Source organism: Belonocnema kinseyi, chromosome 5 (genome assembly GCF_010883055.1).
Source record: "Belonocnema kinseyi isolate 2016_QV_RU_SX_M_011 chromosome 5, B_treatae_v1, whole genome shotgun sequence".
Lineage (NCBI taxonomy): Eukaryota > Metazoa > Arthropoda > Insecta > Hymenoptera > Cynipidae > Belonocnema > Belonocnema kinseyi.
In genome coordinates this window covers 125,050,027-125,072,715 of record NC_046661.1, presented here as the reverse complement: position 1 = coordinate 125,072,715, position 22,689 = coordinate 125,050,027, and the positions used below count along the sequence as shown (strand labels likewise).

The 22,689-nt window shown below is 25.6% G+C and overlaps 3 protein-coding genes across 3 annotated transcripts in view; 1 reads left to right on the top strand and 2 right to left on the bottom strand.

Moving 5' to 3' along the window:
• Positions 1–18,400, top strand: part of LOC117172377 (cytochrome P450 4g15-like) — a 37,702-nt gene extending 19,302 nt beyond the window's left edge. Inside the window, exons 5-9 of the mRNA XM_033360235.1 lie at positions 4,253–4,362; positions 4,449–4,517; positions 13,572–13,740; positions 13,856–14,030; positions 18,134–18,400. Of these exons, the coding sequence (XP_033216126.1) occupies positions 4,253–4,362; positions 4,449–4,517; positions 13,572–13,740; positions 13,856–14,030; positions 18,134–18,311 (701 nt within the window). The 3' untranslated portion in view covers positions 18,312–18,400. The remainder of the gene's footprint in view (positions 1–4,252; positions 4,363–4,448; positions 4,518–13,571; positions 13,741–13,855; positions 14,031–18,133) is intronic.
• On the bottom strand, positions 4,370–10,280 carry LOC117172378 (cytochrome c-like). Its single transcript, XM_033360236.1, has 2 exons — positions 10,071–10,280; positions 4,370–4,845 (listed from the first exon to the last, which is right to left on the bottom strand). The coding sequence occupies exons 1-2, from the start codon at positions 10,195–10,197 to the stop codon at positions 4,661–4,663; spliced, it is 312 nt and encodes a 103-aa protein (XP_033216127.1). The 5' UTR covers positions 10,198–10,280; the 3' UTR covers positions 4,370–4,660.
• A 452-nt stretch (positions 18,401–18,852) lies between the features above and the next one.
• The window catches only part of LOC117172597, a 31,072-nt gene continuing 27,235 nt past the window's right edge, over positions 18,853–22,689 (bottom strand). Inside the window, exons 8-9 of the mRNA XM_033360683.1 lie at positions 20,170–20,364; positions 18,853–19,148 (exon numbers count right to left, since the gene is read on the bottom strand). Of these exons, the coding sequence (XP_033216574.1) occupies positions 18,991–19,148; positions 20,170–20,364 (353 nt within the window). The 3' untranslated portion in view covers positions 18,853–18,990. The remainder of the gene's footprint in view (positions 19,149–20,169; positions 20,365–22,689) is intronic.

The window sequence follows — 22,689 nt, the reverse complement described above, 5'->3', positions numbered from 1 at the left end:
TTAAATTATTATTATTATTAAAGTTTATCATTTAAGTTGAAAATTGAGCTATTTTGGTGAAAAGTCAACTAATCGGTTAAAAATGTAATTGATTAAACATTCATCTTTTTGGTTTTAAAAGTTCCATTTTTTTCTAAAACTTTCGACTTTTTAGGTCAAAAACTCGACTCTCTTGTTCAAATTTTTTTTGTGTACAAATTTCGACATCTTAGGTCAAAATTTTATCTTATTGGTCAAAAATGCATCAGCCTGCTCTTTACTGTTTATTATTAAAAATTAAAATTTTTTTGGGATTAAACAAAAATTATTCCATTTTTATAAAAAAAAGTATTGTGAAAAAAAGTATTTTTTATTAGAAAATTAAAATAATTAGTTGAAAACTCATTTATTTTTCTAAAAATCTGTCTTGTTTGGTAGAAAATTAATTTTCATGGCGGAGTTTCTATTTTTAGTTGAAAATTTTACTATTTGATCTATTTTGTTAAAAATTCATCTTTTTTGATAAAAAATTACTTTTCTTGCCTGAAAATCAATCTTTTTTTGTAACAATCTAAATGCTTGGTTCATATTCGTACTTTTTTTGTAGAATGCTTATCTTCCGAAAAAAATGTTTTGCTTTTCGTTTGAAAATAAACAATTCCGTTAAAAATTTTATTTTTTCTTGACGGAAACAACTTTCCTAGTTAAAAATGCGTCTTTTTCGAATCAAAATTAATATTTTGAGTTAAAAATCCAATAATTGTTTCCAAAATTCTACATTTGTGTTAGAAAAAAAAACTATTTTCTTTAATTAGAATATTTTTAAAAATTATTTTGTTGTTGAAAATTTAACGTTTTTATTGGAAATTTGTCATTTTGGGTAAGAAATTCGTCATTTTCGTGTTTAAAAATAAACTTTTTTAAAAATAATTGAACTTTTTAGCTAAAAACTCAAATCTTTTGTTGCAAATTCATCTCTTTGGGTAAAAAAATTTCTTGTAGAAAACTCAACTGTTTTCAAGAGAATGCATCTTTTTTGTTGGAAAGGTATACAATCTCGTTCAAATTTGTATTTTATCTTTTTTAGTTTAAAACTAAACCTTTTTTTATTTTATATTTAACTATTTCGTTGAAAATTTAACTATTTGTTAAAAAATAATTATTTTGTCGAAAATGTTTTGGATGAAAAATTCATCGTTCGGAATCAAAAATTTGACCTTCTTTTAAAACTTTTTGAAAATTCTATGGTTTGATGGAAAATTAATTTAGTTGACAAAAATCTGTTTTCCTAATCATTTTTCTTTTTAGATGCAAAATTCGTCTTTTTGAATCGAAAATTCCATTATCTTTTAAAAAATGAAAAATTCACCTCTTTTAATAAATTTCTTATAGAGAATTCAACAATTTGATTGAAAAATAAACTGCTTTTAACAGTATTTGTCTTTTTTGTTTGAAAATTAAAAAATTTATTTGAAATTTTTATTTCATCTTGACCGAAAAATACTCCGTGGTTTGAAAAGGCGTCTTTTTGGATTTAAAATTGATTCCTTCTGTTAAAAATTTGTTCTTTTATGATTTTGAATGCAAATGTTTGGTCGAAAATGAATCTCTTTTAATGAAAGCTCTTTTTGTACAAATTTATTTTCTTTGGCGAAAAAAATCTGTTTGTAAAAAATTTAACCATTTGGTTGAAAACTCAACTGTTTTAAATAGAATTCGCCTTTCTTTTAAATTAAACAATTTATTGCAAATTTTTATTGTCTCCTTGACTCAAAAATGTTTCCCGGTTGAAATTGGTCTTAATGCATTGAACATTAATTTTTCTTAGTTAAAAACTATTTTTTCTATTGAATATTCGACAATATTGTTAAAACTCCAACTATTTTGTCGAAAATTTAACTGTTTGTTACACTTTAGTCTTTTTTTAATAAAAAATTTGTCTTTTTGAATCAAAGATTCAATTGTCGCTTTAAAAATAGAAAATTCACCTCTTATGGTAATTTTTTCAGAGAGTTTAACTAGTCGATTTAAAAATCAACTATTTTCAACATCATCTGTCTTTTTTGTTTTAAAATGACACAATTTATTTGAAATTTTCCTTTGATCTTAATTGAAAAATCTTTCTGGTTTGAAAATGCATCTTTTGGGATTCAAGATTAATCCCTTCTGTTAAAAATTTGTTCTTCAATGATTTTGAATGCGACTGTTTGGTTTAAAAGAAAATATTTTCTAGTTAAAACTCTTTTCATGAAAATGCATCTTTTTTGGCGAAGAAAAATGGTTTGTAGAAAATTTAATTATGTGATTGAAAACTCAACTGTTTTCAAGAGATTTGGCATTTTTCTTTTAAAAATTAAACAATTTATTCGAAATTTGTATTGTCTGCTTCACTGAAAAACCTTCCCTGGTTGAAAATACGTCTTTTTGCATTAAAAATTCGTCTTTTTAAATCAAAAATTCCATGGTCTCCTAACAAATGCAAAATTAACCTTTTTTGATTAAAGTTAACTGTATTTAAAAAAAAATTATTTTTCAGCCTAAATTCTCTTCTTCAATAACTCATAATTTTTGGTGAACATTTTTTTTGTAGAAAATTTAACTATTTGATTGAAAACTCAAAACTTAAAGAAAAATCGTATTTTTCGTTTGAAAATTAAACAATTTATTGGAAATATTAATTCAATTTTCATTTAAAAAATCTTTTCGGGCAAAAAGGCGTCCTATTTAATCGAAAATTCGACTGTCTTTAACAAAATTGAAATTTCATCTCTTTTGGTTTCTTTTTAAATAAAAATTCATAAATTTGGTTGAAAATTCAATTGTTTTATTGAAAATTCATATTTTCTGATTTAAAAGTTAATTGTTTCCTAATGCATTTGAGTTTTTAGCTTTAAAACTAAAACTCTTTTTTTTTTAATTCAACTCTTGGTGATAATTTTTTAAAAGAAAATACAACTATTTGATTCAAAACTCAACTGTTCTTAAGAGAATTCACTTTTTTCGTTTTAGAATTAAACAGTTTATTTAAAATCTTAATTTTGACTTGGTTGACATTTTTATTTTTCCTTGCCTGAAACATTTTTTCTGGATAAAAATACTTTTTTGGATTGAAAATTAATCTTTCTTAGTTAAAACTTATTTCTTTGTTGAATATTGGACGATTTTGTCGAAAATTAAACTATTTTCAACAGTTTTTAGAAGAATTCGTCTTCTTCGGTTGAAAATTAAACAATTTATTGGAAACTTTCATTTTATTTTCATTTAAAAAATTTTTCTGCTTCAAATAAATAAATGAAACTATTTTGTTAAATTTGTTCCGATTTTGTTGGAAATTCCACTATTTTGTTAAAAATTCAACAATTTTGTTGAAAATTAATTTTTTTATCATAAATTTAATTGTTTTATTGTACATTTTGCTTTTTGGAAAAATAGTCGTTTTGAATCGAAAATTCGACTGTCTTATAGAAAATGTAATTTCATCTCTTTTGACAGTTAATTATTTTTCTTCATTCAAAATTCAACTATTTGGTTGAAATTTGGATTTTTGTGTGAAAAATTAGTTTTTCAGGATAAAAATTCATAATTTTGGTTGAAAATTTAATAAAAAGTTAAATTGTTCAAATGCAATTTTAGGGAAATAATTGAACTTTTAACCAAATATATTTTATTGAAAATCCGATTACTTGAATAAAAATTTATTTTTCATGTTTTAAAAGTTAACTGTTTTCTAAAAAATTCTAAAAACATTCCAAAAAGTCAAATATTTCAGAAAACGATTGATTTTTTCACAAAAATATATGAATTTTTAACCAAATAGTTAAATTTTCAACAAAAAGGGGGAGCTTTCTACCAAGCAGATCAATTTTCTACCCAAAAAATACGAATTGTTCAATCCTTAAATTTTTAACGAAAAAAGTGAATTTTCAATCAAGAAAAATAATTTTCTACCAAAAAAAGATGCATTTTCAACAAAAATTTTCTCTCTACTGAAAAAGATAAATTTTCATTAGAAAATTATTTATTTTTCTGAAAAATACTCTATTTCCCATATTTCAAGAGCTATCATTTTGGGTTCTGAATTCCGTGAGAATATTGTTTTTTTTTAAAGTTTTTCTTTTAGGTTTTTATCAAATTAGATCACAAATAAATTTAGACTTAGGGGCGGGGGGGGGGGGGGGGGGTCAAAATAACTTGACGTAATTTTTCCACAGTCCCTATTTAAAATCCTATTTTATTGTTAGAAAAATATAGAATTTTCTATTTTATTTTAAAGGTGAAAAAAGAAGACTTGCTTTCCTAGACCTTTTGTTGGAATTGGCAAGAGATGGTGCAAAACTGTCTGACGAAGAAATTAAAGAGGAAGTTGACACGATTATGTTTGAGGTAGAAATATTTATTTTTTGAACACTATTTTTATATTTATTTATTAAAAAAAATTAGATTATTATTATGATAAAATTCACTTTTAGGGACATGATACGACAGCTGCAGGGTCCAGTTTTGTGCTTTGTGTCTTGGGAACTCACCAAGATATCCAAGTAAGTTAAAAAAAATTAGTTATAAATTTCAAAAAAAAAAAAAAATTGAAAGGAACAATATTTGAAATGCAGAAAACGCGTTACAAAAGTGTACAAACATTTTTTGATTATTTTTAATCTTTTCAAAAAAGATTCTTTCGGAACTATTTTAGAGTTTCTAGGTAGGCGATGACATCTTTTCTCTCGACTGATTTTTTCAAACCAGGGAAAACCATTTTTCCACCGGGAATAAATTTTTTTGGTTTTTCCAAATATTCGTCTAAGTTGCTTTCATTCCAAGTGGCTCCTTTGTTTTTCATTCCTTCCGAGTAACTAAAAGTAGGATGACCTGAAAATAGATAAAACAATAATTATATAACATAATAGAAAATAGAAAAATAAAAATATAAATATGGGACGTTTGAAAACTTTCGAAAAAGAAAATTACCGGTACTGGAAAATTCCTAATTTGGAAAATTCCCAAATAATAAAATTCATGAGAGATGACTGAAAATCCCGAAAAATAAAATTCCCAATACTTCGAAATTCCCGATTTGCAAATTCCCGAATGAAAAAATTTAAAAAATATTAAATTCAGGATAATAAAATTTACGAATCATTATATTTCTGGGCGGGGGGGGGGGGGGCGACTGAACAATCGAGAAAAAAATTAAATTCCCAATACTGTAAAATGCCGAAATTAAACAAATACCGAATAATACAATTTTCGAATTTAAAAATTCCGAATAATAAAATTCTTGCGAAACGACTGAAAAATACAAAAAAAAAGAAAATTCCCAACACTTAAAATTCCCAAGCAATAAGATTCCGGAGTTGGAAAATTCCCAAGCAAGAAAATTACGAAATCGGAAAATTCTTGAATGATAAAATTTTTGAATTTTAAAATTCCGACTAAAAAAATTCTTGCGAAACCACTGAAAAATACAGAAAAAGAAAATTCCTAACACAGTAAAATTCCCGAATTGGAAAATTCCCAAGCAATAAGATTCCGGAGTTGGAAAATTCCCAAGCAAGAAAATTACGGAGTTGAAAAATCCTTGAAAGATAAAATTTTTGAATTTTAAAATTCCAACTAATAAAATTCCCGAGAAATGACTGAAAAATCCAAACAAAGAAAATTTACAAAAACCGTACATTTTTTTCCTGAATGATAAAATTTACCAATTATTAAATTCCCGAAAAACGACTGCAAAATCCAGAAAAAGAAAATTCCCAAAAAACGTCAATTCCCCGAATGGGAAAAATCCCGAATAATCAAATTCCTGAATTGGAAAATTCTCTAACAGTTTATAATATCAATGAATTGAGAAATTCCTGACTGATAAAATTTCCGAATTATTAAATTTCCGAGGGACAACTGAAAAATCTCGAATAATAATATTCCCGAGAAACGTCTGAAAAATCCAGAAAGAGAAACTTCCCAAAAATCGTAAATTTCCCAAATCGGAAAACTCCTGAATTAGAAAATTCACGAATAATAAATTCCCACATTGGAAAATGCCAAAAACAGTTTATACTATTACCGAATTGGAAAATTTTTAAATAACAAAATTCCCGAATAAGAAAATTCCCAGGGGAGAACTGAAAAATCCCGAAAAATAAAAGTCCCGAAAACTGTAAAATTCCCGATTTGCAAAATTTCCGAATGATAAAATTTCGGACATATTAAGTTCAGGATAATCAAATTTACGAATCATGAAATTCTGAGGGGGGGGGGGGCGCTGAAAATCCAGATGAAAATAAAATTCTCAACACTGTGAAATGCTGAAATAAAAAAATTACCGAATGATAAAAGTTTCGAATTTTTAAATTCCTAATAATAAAATTCCTGAGAAACGACTCAAAAATGCATACAAATAAAATTTTTGAAACCCGTAAATTTCCCTAATTGGAAAGCTCCCGAATAATAAAATTCCTGAATAGGAAAATTCTCTAACAGTTTATAATATCAACGAATAAAAAATTCCTGAATATTAAAATTTCCGAATTATTAAATTCTCGAGGGACAACTGAAAAATCTTGAAAAATAAAACTCACAACACTGTAAAATTCCCGGATTGGAAAATTCCAAAGTGATAAAATTCTCGAATTGGAAAATTCTTGAATGATAAAATTTTAGAATTTTAAAATTTCTGAGGGACAACTGCAAAATCCGGAAAAATAAAGTTCCCAACGCAGCCAAATTCCTACATTGGAAAATTCCCGAATAATAAGATTCCTGCATTGGAAAATGACAAAAATAGTTTATAATATTACCGAATTAGAAAGTTTCTGAATAATAAAATTTTTAATTATAAAATTCCGAAACATAAAGTTATAGACAGTAAAATTCCCAAATAAGAAAATTCACAAAAGACCTTGGCTATTAATGGACCCAAGTGGGGATCCTTACATAACGGCTTCGTGAGGTTCTTCGCTTGGGGTGATTGCTAGAGAGATTGATCAGCAACCTGGGTCGGAGCAGTGTTGCGGAACGAACGTGTTATTTACATAAATAGCACGAGAATTCTGGATCAATCTGAAAAATCTCTATCCCATCCACACACTACTCCTTTCCCCTGCCGAGTGAGTCACGCCTACCCCGAAAGGGAAATGGCTTAATGGTGTAATAATAATAATAATAAAACAGGGGAAGACTGAATAATCCCGAAAAATAAAAATCTCAACACTGTAAAATTCCCGAATAACAAAATTTCCGAAGTATTAAATTCAGGAAAATAAAATTGACAAACCATAAAATTCCGGGAGGGGGAGGGGATGGGTCTGAATAATCCAGAAAAAATAAGATTTCCAACACTGTAGAATTCCGAAATTAAAAAATTACTGAATGATAAAATTTTCGAATTTAAAATTTCCGAATAAGAAAATTCCCAGGGGAGTACTGAAAATCAAGAAAAAATAAACTTTCCAAGCGTATAAAATTCCCGATTTGGAAAATTCCCGAAAAATGAAATTTTAGAATTATTAAACACCGGATAATATAATTCGCGAATAATAAAATACCTAACATTGTAAAATTTCCAAATTTGAAAATTGCCTCATAATAAAAAAAAAACCCCCGATTATTAAAATTCTCGAGTTAAGACTGAAAACTCAGGAAAAATAAAATTCTCAACACTTTAAAATTGGCGAATTGGAAAATTACTGAATGATAAAAAACCCAAACAATAAATTTTCCGAATTGGAAAATTTCGTGAATGATGGAACTTTCGAGGAATGACTGCAAAATCCAAAAAATAAAATTCCCGAATCAGAAAATGCCCGAATAATAGAATTTGCGATTAATAAAATTTTCGAAAAATAAAAGTTACGAAATGGAAAATTCACGAATATTAAAATAAGCGAATAACAAAATTGCCGAATTGTAAAATCCGCGTATTGGGAAATTCCTCATTATTGAAATTCGTGACAGTTTATAATATTGCCGAATAGGGAAATTCCCGAATAATAAAATTCCCGCCAGAAATTTTATTATTCGCTAATTTTCAGATTCTGTGATGTTATAAACTGTCATGAATGTTATTATTCGGTAATTTTCCAATTCGGTGTTTTTATTTTTCGGCCATTTTATTATTAGCGAATTTTAATATTCGGGAATTTTCCGATTCAAAATTTTCATTTTTCGGCAATTTTATTGTTCGGGACATTTCTTATTCAGAAAATTTCTAATTCGGGAATTTTAAAGTGTCGCGAAATTTATCTTCCAGGACGTTTCACTCGTCCCATTTTTGAATTATAAAATTCCGGATGACAAAATTCCAGAATAAGAAAATTCTGTAAAAAATCTGAATAACAAGATTACATAGTCATCAAATTTCGAACAATATAATTCCCGAATCATAAAACTCCCGAGGGAAGACTGGAAACTCACGAAAGATAAAATTCCCAAAAACTGTAAAATTCTCGAATAATAAAAACTAATAAAATTCCTAAATTTGAAAATTCCCGAATGATAAGATTTCTGAATAAAAAATCCGAATAATAACATTCCAGAATCAGAAAATTCCGTAGGAATTACTGCCGAATTAGAAAATTCCCGAATAATGAAATCCTCGAACAGTTTATAATATTACTAAATTTTAAAGTTCCCAAATTATAAGATTTTCTAACTTAAACAATAAAATTTTCTTATCAATATTATTATTTTTTTATTAAAAGTACTATAATCAAATATTTAAAAAAATATATTATTTCTATTGTTTTATGTTTCTAAAGTTATTGTTTAAGTTTCAAATAATAAAAATGGAAGGCAATATATTTCTAGATGACAATGTTTTTCAATTTTTGTTATTTTAAATTCAAACAATATTTTAAAAAATCTTAAACTTAAAAAAAATTGTTTGATAAAAATAATTGTATTTTCAAGAAGTAAATAATATTGAAAAATCCAAATGCTTAATTTTTTTAAATTGGAAATTTTAAAATTCTTCAATTTTTTGTCGGAAATTTTCGATCTCGGGAATTTCACAGAGTCGAAAATTTTATTCATCTGAATTTATTAGCCGCCCGATTTGAGGAATTATGAAATTCGCAAATTTAAACAATTAAAATTTCTTAACAGATATTATTCATTTATTAAAAATACAATAATCGAATATTTTTATAAAAAACTTTATTCATAATGTTTAAAGTTCTTAGAATTATGGATTGTATTTAAAATAACAATAATTGAATAAAATTGTCATCCAGAAATATATATATATGGGTATATATATATATGTGTGTGTGTGTGTATATATATATATATATATATATTTGTTCGATTATTGTTATTTTAAATTTAAACAATAATTTCAGAAACTTAAAAAATTGAAAATATTTTTTTTCAAAAATATTAAATTATTGTGCTTTCAATAAATAAAGAACACTCAAAAAAGAAAAAAAATTATCACCCTTCAGGAATTTCCAAGTTTGGATATTTTATAATTTGGTCATTTTCAGTCGGAAATTTTTATTATCAGGGAATTTTCCAAATCGGTAATATTGTAAAATGAGGAATGTTAAAATTCCCTACTAAAAAAACTACTAAAATTTGTTAAATAAATATTATTTATTTAATATAAATACAGTAATAAAATATTTTATCAAGAAAATTATCTTCAATTTTTAAAGTTTGTAAAATTATTGTTTGAATTTAAAATAATAATAATTAAATCAAATGATCATTCATATATATATATTTTTTTTTAATCACTCTTGTTTTTTATTTAAACATAATTTTAAAAAAATCAAACATTACAAAATTTATTATTTTATCATTGTATTTTTAATAAATAAATTATGCTTAAAAAATAATTTTTTTAATGGTTTAAATACAGGAGTTTAATCATTCGCGTAATTTTCAAATGCGGTAATATTATAAACTGTTTGGGAATTTTATTATTACAAAATTTTCAAATTCGGGAAATTTTTTATACGGACATTTAGTTAATAAAGAATTTTTTTTCGGGAATATTATTTTGCATAATTTTGCAGTCGCCCACAAAATATAAAAAATAAAAAAATTAAACTGTATTTATTAAGTTTAAATAAATATTAAAAATAAATTCTTACTGCCAGTCGTTTTGCCTACAATTCCAAAAAGGTTAGGTCCAACTTTATTTCTTCCACCTTTTTCAACAGTATGACAAGTCGCACATATTTTGGCAAATATCTTTCTTCCATTTTCAGCATCTCCCATTATATCAATAAAATAAAATTTTCAACTCAAGAAGGTTTTTGGAATTTAAAAAATTATTCCCTTTTTTGACAAGAAATTTATCCAAGCCTAAAATTTCGAGATTTTTTTGTTTCATGTTCTTTTATTTTGAATAATTTAAATATTTCACTATAATCTTTAATTTTGTAATTTTATCGTTTATTATTAATAAAAAAGAGCAAATTAATGAGTAAAGTGCGCGTGCACACTTCTGGATTTTTATCTCCTTGCATGAAAAATATAAACAATTTTATAATAAATTATATAAAAATGTAAGCACAGTTTTTCATGTAAAGAATTTTTCCAAATTTTTATAACAATAATCAATAGATCATTTTAATTAAATTAAAAAATGTATTATACAATTTTTGATTTAAACTAGCAAAGCTATGTGAAAAAATCTATGAAAAAATATGAAGAAAGAAAAGAAAAAAAATAATGGTAGTGTAATTGATTAACGCTAAACTCATGGATAGTGGCGTTCCGGGTTTAAATTCCGGACTGAGGCAGATTTTCTTTGTTCTTAAAAAATTATTGGTCCATATTAATCCTTTTACATCGAAATTTTTATTAATTTAAAAATCTGAAATATTTTAGAGTAGGTGAAATTTTGAAAATTTAACAATTTCATTAAAATTTTCATTGGAATGTAGTATAATTTCTAATTAGAATCGTTAAAAACTAAAAACTTTTATATTAAATTATAAACTCTCGAACTTTAATTAAAATTGTATTGTTTCTAAAAAAAGCCTTCAAAATTGAATAATTAAAAATGATAAACTTTTGAATTTAGATCATTTTTAATCATAATGACGTAAACAAATCATAATTTAATTTTAAAACTAATAAGACAAATTTAATATGAGCATAAATCCCAAAAATTTCAAAAACTGTAAAATTCCCGAAAAAAAATTCAAAATAGAAAAATCCCGAGTTTACAAAATTGCCAAAATATAAAAATCCCGTATTAAAAAATTCCAGAATAATACCGAATTTTCACCCAAAAGTTAAAAATATTACTGAATTTGAAAATTCATGAATTATAAAATTCCCGAAGGTTTATAATATTATTGAATTTTGAAATAAATAAGGAATTCCCGAATTCAAGCAATTTAAAAATTGTTTTTTACTCAGCATTATTCATTTACTAAAAAAACCTTGATAAAATATCTTGTTCAAACAAACTTCTTTTAATGTTTAATTTATGCTTTCCAATTAATGTTACAATTTAAAATAACAATAATTGAAATCAAAGGTTTCCCAATGCAAATTTTTTTCTTTGAAAATGTAAATAGTTTTTTTTTTAAAATGATTGTTCTTGTAATAGAAACCTTGTTTCTTTTTTCATTGAGGAATATTTTATTTTAATAATTTTTATTTTTGGGTTCAATAACAATTTTTAAAAAATACATTGACAATCCGACCAATTTTTTTGTGTGAAAATATTTTATTATTGCATTTTTAATAAAAAATATAATTGATAAAATAAAAATTTTGAAAATTATTCAAGTTCGGGTATTTTCTAGGTTCGAGAATTTTCCAGTATTGGATATTTTATAATTCGGCAATTTTTTGTTGGAAATTTTAGTATTCGGGAATTTTTAATTTCGAAAATATTATCAACTTTTGAGAATTCTATTATTCGCGAAGTTTCCAAATCGAGATTTTTATATTTCGAAAATTTTATAATGTAGACAATTTTCTATTTAAATTAAAAAAATATTTTTTCTCCGTGTTTGAAGTTTTTGAAAATGTTTTTTGATATTTAAAAACCGAATTGTTAATTAAATTCATCTATGATAAAAAAATAAATTCACCGTTATTTCAAAACGACTGGAAAATCTCAAAAAATAAAATTCCCGATTTTGTAAAATTCTCGAAAAAGTAAATATTCGAAATAGAAAATTTCAAAAATGAAAAAAGTTGCCGATAATAAAAAATTCCTGACAGTTCATGATATTAACGATTTTAAAAATAATGGATAAAACTTTTTTCGTTTATTATTAACCATTTTTTTAATTGCTTAGAAATCAGAATTTTATAATTTGGACATTTTCATGTCTCGGAAATTTTATACTTTTGGATATTTTTCAATATCGAAAATTTTATTCAAAGAATGATCTATCATCAAAACATTGTGAATTCGGCAATGTTATAAAATAAACTGTCCGATTATTCATGAATTTTAAATCCTCGAAAATTTTGTAATTTCAGAAATTTTTTATTTCGTATCTTTTTTTCGCGAATTTTACAGTGTCGGAAATTGTATTTTTTTACATCGTCTGACTCGCCCCGTCATTTTCACCATTTATATTGGAAATTTTTAAATCAAAAACCTTTAAAATTCCATTTTAAAAAAAGTTAAAAATGAATTAATTTTAAATCGTAAGAATGAAAAATTAAAAATTAAAAATTAAAAATTATTAAAAATAAGTCGGAACTAAAGTTGAAAATTTCAATTAATTTAAGTAAATTTGATTTGTTTCAAAATTAACGGTTTTCAAATTTTTGATTATAGTTTTCAAAATTTAATTATTTTAATTTCACCTTTAAAATTAAAAAATATGAAAGGAACAAATTAAGAATGCAGCGTTTAACGTAAAATACTGAAAAAATTCAATTAAAAAAAATTAAGAACTTTAAAATTGTCACAAAACAAAATTAACTTATTAATTTTGAGTCGTTGAATTTTTAACAATTCATTTAGAATTATTATTTCTTCTTGAAATTTTCCAGTAAAATATTTTTTAATTCTAAAATTTTAATTTTTTATATGTCTTCTACTATAAATCAGACAATTTGAAGATATTACATTGTTTCATTAAATTTAGTTTGAAGTATTTCATAATTGTATTATATTTTGCAACATTTTTAAATAAAAAATAATCTCATTTTATATTCCTAGATCCAAGACCTGTCGATTTGTAAGGTTTGAATTTCACAAATAATTTTCTTACTCCTTATTTGTTTTTAAATTTATTTTAGCGGCATATACTTCAAAATTTGTAATTACAAAACTTATAAACCGAAAAATTTCCAACTATCAATTTAATAAATTCAAAATTAACAAAAATTAAAATAAACAATTTAAAATATCTCAATCTAAAATTATGTAATTTAAAACTAAATGAATAATTCATTTTAAAATATTTCCTCATTATTTTTAAGATTCAATTATTTTTAAAATTCAATTATTTTAATTTTTTAAATATAAGACCATCAGCCTAAACAGAATCAATAAATAAATGAACCAATTATTAAATTATTAATAAATAATAAAAAAATTAATCATAATAAACAATAATGAACCGATTAATTATAAATAATAAAACGAAAATGAAAAAAATATTTTGTAGGCTCGTGTTTATGAAGAGCTGGATGAGATTTTTAAGGGTTCAGATAGGCCTTGCACTTTCCAAGACACTTTGGAAATGAAATATTTGGAAAGAGTGATTTTGGAAACTCTCAGAATGTTCCCTCCAGTTCCTGCCATTGCCAGGCAAATTAATGAGGACGTGAGATTAGGTAATTAATTTAATTATTTGTTATTTAATTATTTATTATTATTTTTATTATTTTTAATTTTTATTTTTTTCTAACTTTTTACATTTTGATTTCAATAAAAAAATACTTTTTTTAGTTTCTGGAGACTATGTTCTTCCTGAGGGATGCACAGTTATTATTCCACCCTTCAAAGTTCATCGATTGGATGAATACTACCCCAATCCGGAAGTTTTTGATCCTGACAATTTCCTGCCTGAAAAAATGCAAAATAGGCATTATTATTCATACATTCCATTCAGTGCTGGACCGAGGTTAGTAATTTAATTTTTTATAAATGATAATAATAATAATTAATAAAGATTTTTTTAAATATCAGGGTTAAAAAACTTCAAGGTATTTTAAAGAATAGACAACTTTAAGAAATTAAGATACTTTTTAAAATAATGAACTAAATTTAGCAAATATTTCAGATAATTTTCAGACCAGATTCAGACATTTCGAAAATGATTGTATTTCTTAACTTTCAGAAAATTCTTTGCATATTTATCTAATCTTCGTTCTCAAATTAATTTTATAAAATATTTATGTATATTTTCAGACATTTTTCAGACTTTGCAGACTCTTAATAAAATATTTCTGTCAATTTTGAGACAATTTTAAGACTTTACAAACTCTTCAGACATTTTCAATAGGTTGTAGATTGATTTCAAATAACTGTCAAAAATATTTCAGACAGCTTTGAGAAATTTTGATATATTGTAGAATATAACAAACAAATTTTAAAGATGTTTCAAAACATTTTCAGATCAATTTCCAGAGATTCCGAGAAAATTTTTAAACATTTCACAACTTTCAGACATTGCTTGGGATATTTTTTGAATATTCTTTATCAAATTAATTTTATAAAATATTGCTAAGCATTTTTAGACATTTTTAAGACTTTGCAAACTGTTTAGGCACATTTTTTCAAATACTTGATCAAATTAATTTTATAACTATTTCTGAAAATTTTCAGTCGTTTTTCAGACTTTGCAGACTCTTTAAAAATTTTAAATATGTTGTGGAATTTTTTCAAATAATTTTCACAAATAGTTCAGACAACTTTGAGAAATTTCGATAAATTGTAAAATATATAAAAGAAATTTGAAAGGTATTTAAGAAAATTTTCAGACGATTTTCAGAGATTTCCAGAATATTTTCAGAGATTTATTAACTTTCAGACGTTGCTTAGGATATTTTTTAAATATCTTTTATCCAATTAATTTTACAAAATATTTCTAAAAAGTTTTAGACATTTTTCAGACTTCGCAAACTCTTGATTTTCGTTCTGTTTTAGACTTATCTCAAATAACTCTCACAACTATTTCAGACAAAATTATGAAATTTAGATATTTTATAGAATATATACAGCAAATTATACAGATGTTTAAGACCATTTTCAGAATTGTTTCAGTAATTTCGGGAACGTTTTCAGGCATTTCTTGACCTTCAGACATTTCTTTACACATTTATTAATTTTCTTTATCAAAATTTATTTTATTAAGTATTTCTGTATATTTTCAGACTTTGCAGACTCTTCAGACATTTTGAATAAGTTGTAAAAACTTTTCCTATCATTTTTACAAATAGTGCAGACAACTTTGAGGAATTTCGATATGTTGTAGAATATACATATAACAAATTTCACAGATATTTCAGAAAATTTTCAGACAAGGTTCAAAAAATTTCCAGAATATTTGCAGACATTTCTTAATTTTCAGACAATGCTTAGGATCCTTATTGAATATACTTTACTCAATTAATTTTAGAAAATATTTCTGAAAAGTTAGAAGCATATTTCAGACTTTGCAGATCCGTTAAATATTTTAAATATTTTTTAGAATTTTTTCCATACATTTTCACACATTGTTCTAAAAATGTTGAAAAACTTCGATATTTTTAGACATATCGTAACATTCAAACATTGGTTAGTATATTTTTTCAATACCCTTTAATAAATTAATTTTATATGATATTTCTGAAAATTTTCAGATATTTTTCAGACTTTTCAGACTCTTTAAACTGTTTCAATAGGTTGCAGAGTTTTTTTCAACAACTTTAACAAATAGTTCAGACAACTTTATGTAATTTAGATATTTTGTAGAATACACAAAGAAAATTTGACTGATGTTCAGGAAAATCTTCAGACTAGTTTTAGTAATTTCAGGAATATTTTCAGGCCTTTCTTGACCTTCAGACATTTCTTTACACATATTTTTTAATATCCTTTATCAAATTCATTTGATAAAATATTTCTGAACATTGTCAGATATTTTTTAGACTTTGCAAACTCTTCAGACATTTTGAATATGTTGTAAATTTTTTCAAAGAATTTTCACAAATATTTCAGACAACTTTAGAAAATTGAGATATGTTGTAGAATGTATAAAGCAAATTTTAAAGATGCTTAAAAAATTTTCAGACTAGTTTTAGATATTTCGGGAATATTTCAGACTTTGCCCACTTTTCAGACATTTCGAATATAATGCAGAATTTTTTCAAATAACTTTCACAGATAGTTCAGACAACTTTGAGGTCTCAAATATTTTCCAACATATCTCGCCAATATTACAAAACATTTTCAGAACAGTTTCAGAGATTTCGAGAATCTTTCCGACACTTCTTAACTTTTAGAAATTTCTTTGGATATTTTTATCTGTGCTTTATCGAATTAATTTTTTAACACATTTCTGAAAATTTGCAGACATGATTCAAACTTTTGAGACTTTTCAGACATTTTGAATATTTTGTAGATGTTTTTCAAATAACTTTCACAAATAGCTCAGATAACTGGCAGAAATCCAGATATTTTGTAGAATACATTAAAAAAATTTCGCAGATGTTTCAGAAAAGTTTCAGACCAGTTTCAGAAATTTTCAGAATATTGTCGGACATATCTTGACTTTCAGAGATTGCTTTTCATATATGTCTGTAAGAACCTTTATCGAATGAATTTTACCGATGATTTCTAAAAATTTTCAGACATATTTTAGACCTTAGAGACTATTCAGACATTTTGAATATTATGCAGAAGTTTTTCAGTTAACTTTCACAGAAAGTTCAGAATTTTTTGATTTTTAAGAAACTTTTTATATGTTAGAATTTTATCATTTAAATTTACAAGTAATTTCAGAAAACTTACATAAATTTACATATTTTCAGACTTTTTAATTTACTTTAACCAATTACTTCCACATAATATTTCTTAACATTTTTAAATGTCTTTCCGACTTTTCAAACATTTTTAATATGTTGGAGAATTGTTTCAAATAACTTTCACAAATATTTCAGACAACTTGAAGAAATTTGGATATTTTGTATAATGTATCAAACAATTTTCGCAGGTGTCTCAGATAATTTTTCAGACCACTTTCTTTTACAGGACTTCTTTATTATTTTCAGGCTTTTATTAAATTTCAGACATTTTTTTTAGTTTTTCAATATGCTTTAATAAATTACTCTCATAAAATATTTCTTCAAATTTTTAGGAATTTTTCAGACTTTTAATTCCTTTCAGACATTAATGCATTTAATTTTGTTCAATATGCTTTATCGAAAAGCTTTCGTATCATATTCCTAAAATATTTCAGACATATTTAAGATTTTTTAGTCTTTTCAGAAATTTTTAATCTAATAGAATTTTATCAAGTAGGTCTGCAAATATTTCATACAACTTGCAGAAGTTTAGATATTTCGTAGAATATAATTAATTTTGTAGAATATTTCTGAGAATTTTCAAAAATATTTCAGACATTTCAGACATTTTTAATGTATTGTAGAATTTTTTCAAATAACTTTTAAAAACATTTCAGACAAACTTAGTAAATGCAGATATTTTGTAACAAACCACTTTTGTAGATTATCACTTAAAGTTTTCAGACATCTTTCTAAAGTTTCAGAAATTTTTAACGTATGGTAGAATTTTATCAAATAACTTTCAGAAATATTTCGAGCAAGTTTCAGAAATGTAGATATTATGTAGTATATACAGAACAAATTTTTCAGATATTTTTAATATTTCAAATTTTAGAATTTTTTTAGACAATTTTCAAACGATTTTCAGAGACTTAAAGAATGCTTTTAGACTTTTTTGCGCTTTCAGACATTTTTAAATACTTATTTTAATAAGCTTTATATTGAATAACTTTCATTACATATTTAATCGAATGTTCGGACATCTTTCAGATATATTTTTGACATCTTTTAGACTTTTCAGACTTTTCAGTTTTTTTCAGAAATTGCCAAAATTTTAAATGCGTTGCTAAATTCTGTCTAATAACTTTCATAAAGATTTCAGACAACTTTCAGGCACAGACTTTTCAGTTTTTAGACAATTTTTTTCAGTCTGAAAATTAAATACATTTATTTTTCACAGATCCTGTGTGGGAAGAAAATATGCCATGCTGAAGTTGAAAGTGTTAATCTCGACGGTTTTGAGAAACTACAAAATCCTTTCGAACTTGACAGAAAAGGACTTCAAATTGCAGGTTGACATCATCCTAAAAAGGTCTGATGGCTTTAGAATAAAACTCGAACCTCGAATCAAAAGTTAATCTTTGAAATAATTGTTACAATAAAGTTGCACTTTTCAATGCATGAGAAAAGAAAACAAACTTGAAAAAAAATTCATAAATTTTTAACATTCCTACATCGTTCCTTCAAGTTTAATTCAAAAATAACAAATTTAATTTTTTAAATTATTTATAACAATTCTTTATATTATTTTTAATTGTTATTAAATAAAATTAAAAAAATAATTTATTGTGCTATTTCTAATTATTTATTATACTGCTAACTATAATTCATTATTATCTTATGTAAACATTTTAAAAATGTAAAGAAAGTTTAAATAATTATTTCAAACACTAATCCTAATTAACATAAAGTAACTTAATAGGAATGTTGTCATTGCAGATTGAGTAGAAATACAATAATTTTTTTATCTGCCTTATACTCTGGTTTATTTTTACATTTTAAACACGTGTATATATATATATATATAAATAATACCATGGATAATTATATTATTATAAATAAATATACTAAGGGATAAAGTTTAAATTATTTAGTTTACTATATTACACTATATTACATTTTTGATTTTTGATTACATTGTATATTGTATATTTATTACAAATTTGACTATTATAAAATACTGGTCACTTCACTTTATCGTAGAATTTTTCAGACATTTGTTATCTTCATCCTTATCAATAAATAAAAGCTGATAATTCATACTGTTCTCGATTCGCTGAGTGGTTTTTTATCTTTTTTTGAGACTGTATATTCGGTCAAAAATTCCATTCCCCAAGGGACGATAAAAAGTACGTTCAAGCCCACTAATACCAACTGGCAAAGGTCAAAACTGTCAGTCCAGTCTTTGATAAAACCTGAATTTAAAAAATTTAATATTAGTTTCTTTTTATTTTGCTTTTCTGTCATAAATCACAACTGACAACTCAGGCAACTCACAGCTCAAAAATCACTACTCACAACTCAATTAACTCACAAGTCAGACAACTAGAAACTCAGACAACTCACAACTCGGTATTGGTCACTCAGGCAACTCGCAACTCATGCAACTCACACCACAAAGTTTAATCAACTCGCAATTCAGGCAGATGACAATTCAAAACTTAAGACTCACAGCTAATAATTAGCCATTTACAGCGCGAGAAACTCACAACTCACAAGTCAGGCAAGTTGCAAATCAGGCGACTCACATCTTGCAACTCAACAATCATAATTTGCTATCCGAGCAACTCACAACTCACAACCTAGACATCTTGAAACTCGGGAAACTCACATCTCATGCAACTCGCATCTCATAAATCAGACATCTCACCGCTCGGAACCAGCTTTTCAAGCAACTCACAACTCATGCAACTTACAACTCAGACAACTCATACCTCAAAGCTAAATTAATTCACAATTCAGGCAAATAACAACTAGAAGCAATAACTGATAGTTAATAAGTTTCAACTCCCAATTTCCAAGTCGCAACTCGAAACTAACAACTCAGGCAACTCACAACTCACAAATGAAATAAATCATAACTCGACACTCAGACAACTCACTTCCTGAAGCTTAAGCAACTCACGGCTTAGTCAACTTACAGCTTGCAGATCAGGCAACTCGTAACTTACAACTCGCAAAGCAGTTAAATCACTACTCACTACTCACTGTTCTCAGCTCACAACTAAGAACCCGAAAATCACAACCCACAACTCTTAACTTACAGCTCACAACTCACAATCCACAACTCACAGCTCACAACTCAGGAAATTGAGGAGAGCGGAACTAGGGGAAGTGAGAAGGGGAATGTAGTGGCAATAACTTGGACTAATATTTCAAAGAAAGATTAAGTTTAAGAAAAAATTACCATGAGCATTCTTTTTAATTTTTACTTGCCTACAACTGGTCCAAATATTATGGAAATTGCTCCACTAATTATGGCAAAAACACCATAGGCTGCAGCAAATTTATCAACACTGAGATTTTCCACTACCACCAAAGGTTGGGGTACCATTAGCCATGATCTCACCATACCAATTGCTGCCACCATAGTTATTAAACCCATCATCGTATGTTCCAAATAATAGAATCCTGAAAAAAGAATATTATTTTTTTAATATTTTCGAGTCTAAATTGTTGTCTGAGTATCAGAAATATTTTAGATCTTTCTTCCGGAAAAGGCTATTTACGATTTTAAGCTAAAGTTGCAGAAAAAATTAGACAAAATTATTTTAGACATTCCAATGAATGTTAAAATCGTTTGGCTGATTATCAGACAAGTTTCAGAATTTTTACTGTAGAATATTTTAAATCAATTTTGACGAAAGGTAATGATGAAAATTACGGAAAATGATTCTAGAGATGAGACAAATTTTAGAAGACTTTCAGACAACTTTTGGATATTTTCAGAAGTTTCTGATATTTCTTAGGCATTTTTCAGAACTTTTTGAAATTTCTATGAAAGAAGATGCTGATTATTGTTCTATTATATTATAAGAAAACTTTCAGACATTCTCAGATGTTTGTAAAATGTTATCGAATAATTTTCAGACTTCATTATAACCCTTTCAGACAATTTTCACGCAGCTTTTAGACAGTATAAGAAAAATTCAAGTATTTTTGAAAGATGCGTTTTAGAATTCAGGTTACTTTCAGAAACGTTTCAGGCATCATATATACATGTGTGTGTGTGTGTGTGTTCAGAGGATATTATTACTTTCAAATATTTTTACACAAACCCAGGATTTTCTCAGAATTTTCTTTAATGACTTTCACAAAAGTTTTTACACTATTTGCAGGCACATTCCAAACATTTGCAGACATTCTTAAATTATTTCAGGAATTTATAGTTTTTTTTTACAGCTTTTTACACAAATTTATGCTACTTTCGGACACATTTTAGACATTTTCCATAACTTTTTGAAAAATCTATGAAACAAGAGACAGGTTATTTTTGTATTTTATATTCAGCCGTCTTTCAGATATTTTTCAAAATTTGGTTTTAGAATCGCGTTTTAGAATTCAGAATGCTGTTGGACATACTTGGAACATTTCTTAGATATTTTACCTAGTGACATGTTTTCAGAACTTTCAGACATTCTTAAATCATTTCAGGAATTTATGGTTTATTCTTTTACAAAGTTTTAAACAAGTTTTTCAATATTTTCAGACATTTTTTAGACATTTTCAGACACTTTTCCGACGTTATCTAATCATTTCAGTTAGTCATACAGTTTATCTTTTACCATCTTTTAGGCGTTTCAGATATTTTTGAGAAATTTCATTTTTATTGCTTACCGATTAATTAATACGTGTAATGCAACTTTCAAACAGAGTTGAGGCAATATTCAAACATTCTCAGATTGTTTTATGGGTGCATAGTTTACTTTTCAACGAATTTATAGAAGCATTATCCTATTTTCAGACACGTTTCAGACATTTTCAGAAATTAAAAAAAAATTGAAGACATTTATACTTCATTCATGACCAATTTTTGAAAAAAGTTTAACACTACTTTCAGAAACGTTACAGAAATATTCAGGCTTTTTCAGACATTGCAGACATTCATAATTTTTTTTAACTTTCAGAGAAGTTCGAAGCTGCTTTCAGACACACTTAAGGCATTTCCAGAATTTTTTCGAAAATTTTTGGAATAATCATTTTATTGTTCACCGATTTTTGCAAAAGTTCTAAATACTTTTAGACAAAGTTCAGCCATATTTAGACATTGTCAGACAATTTTCCTTACATTGAAGACATTTATATTTGATTGCTTAACAATTTTTACAGAACTTTCAAAATAATTTCGGACACTTTCAGACATGTTGAGGCAGCTTCAGACTTTTCAGAAATTCATAGTTTATCCAACTTGGAAAGAATTTTTATGGTACTTTTATACACTTTTAAAACATTTTCAGACATGTATCAGAAAATTCAAGAAATTCATATTTCATTCCTCACCGAGTTTTGCAGAAGTTCCATTTTACTTTTAGGCAATGTTTAGACATATTCAGACATTTGCAGACATTTTTGAGCAAATTGAAGGTATTTTTATTTTGTTGTTTCCCAATATTTGCAGAAGTTTCACACTCAGACAATTTTCAAATATTTCAGAAATTTATAACTTCTTTCAACTTTTAGAGAACTTTAATGCTACTTTTAAACATTTATAACACATTTCCAGAAAGTTCTGAGTAAATTCGAGGTATAAATATTTTACTGTTTGTCGATTTTTTCAAAAGTTCTGCACTACTTTCAGACCTGCCGCAGACATATTCTGATATTTTCAGACATTTCTAGGAAACTTCAAGGCATTAATATTTTATTTTTTAACATTTTTTGCAGAAGTTTGACACTACTTTTAGACACAGCTCAGACATATATAGACATTTTCAGACATTTTTCAGAAAATTGAAG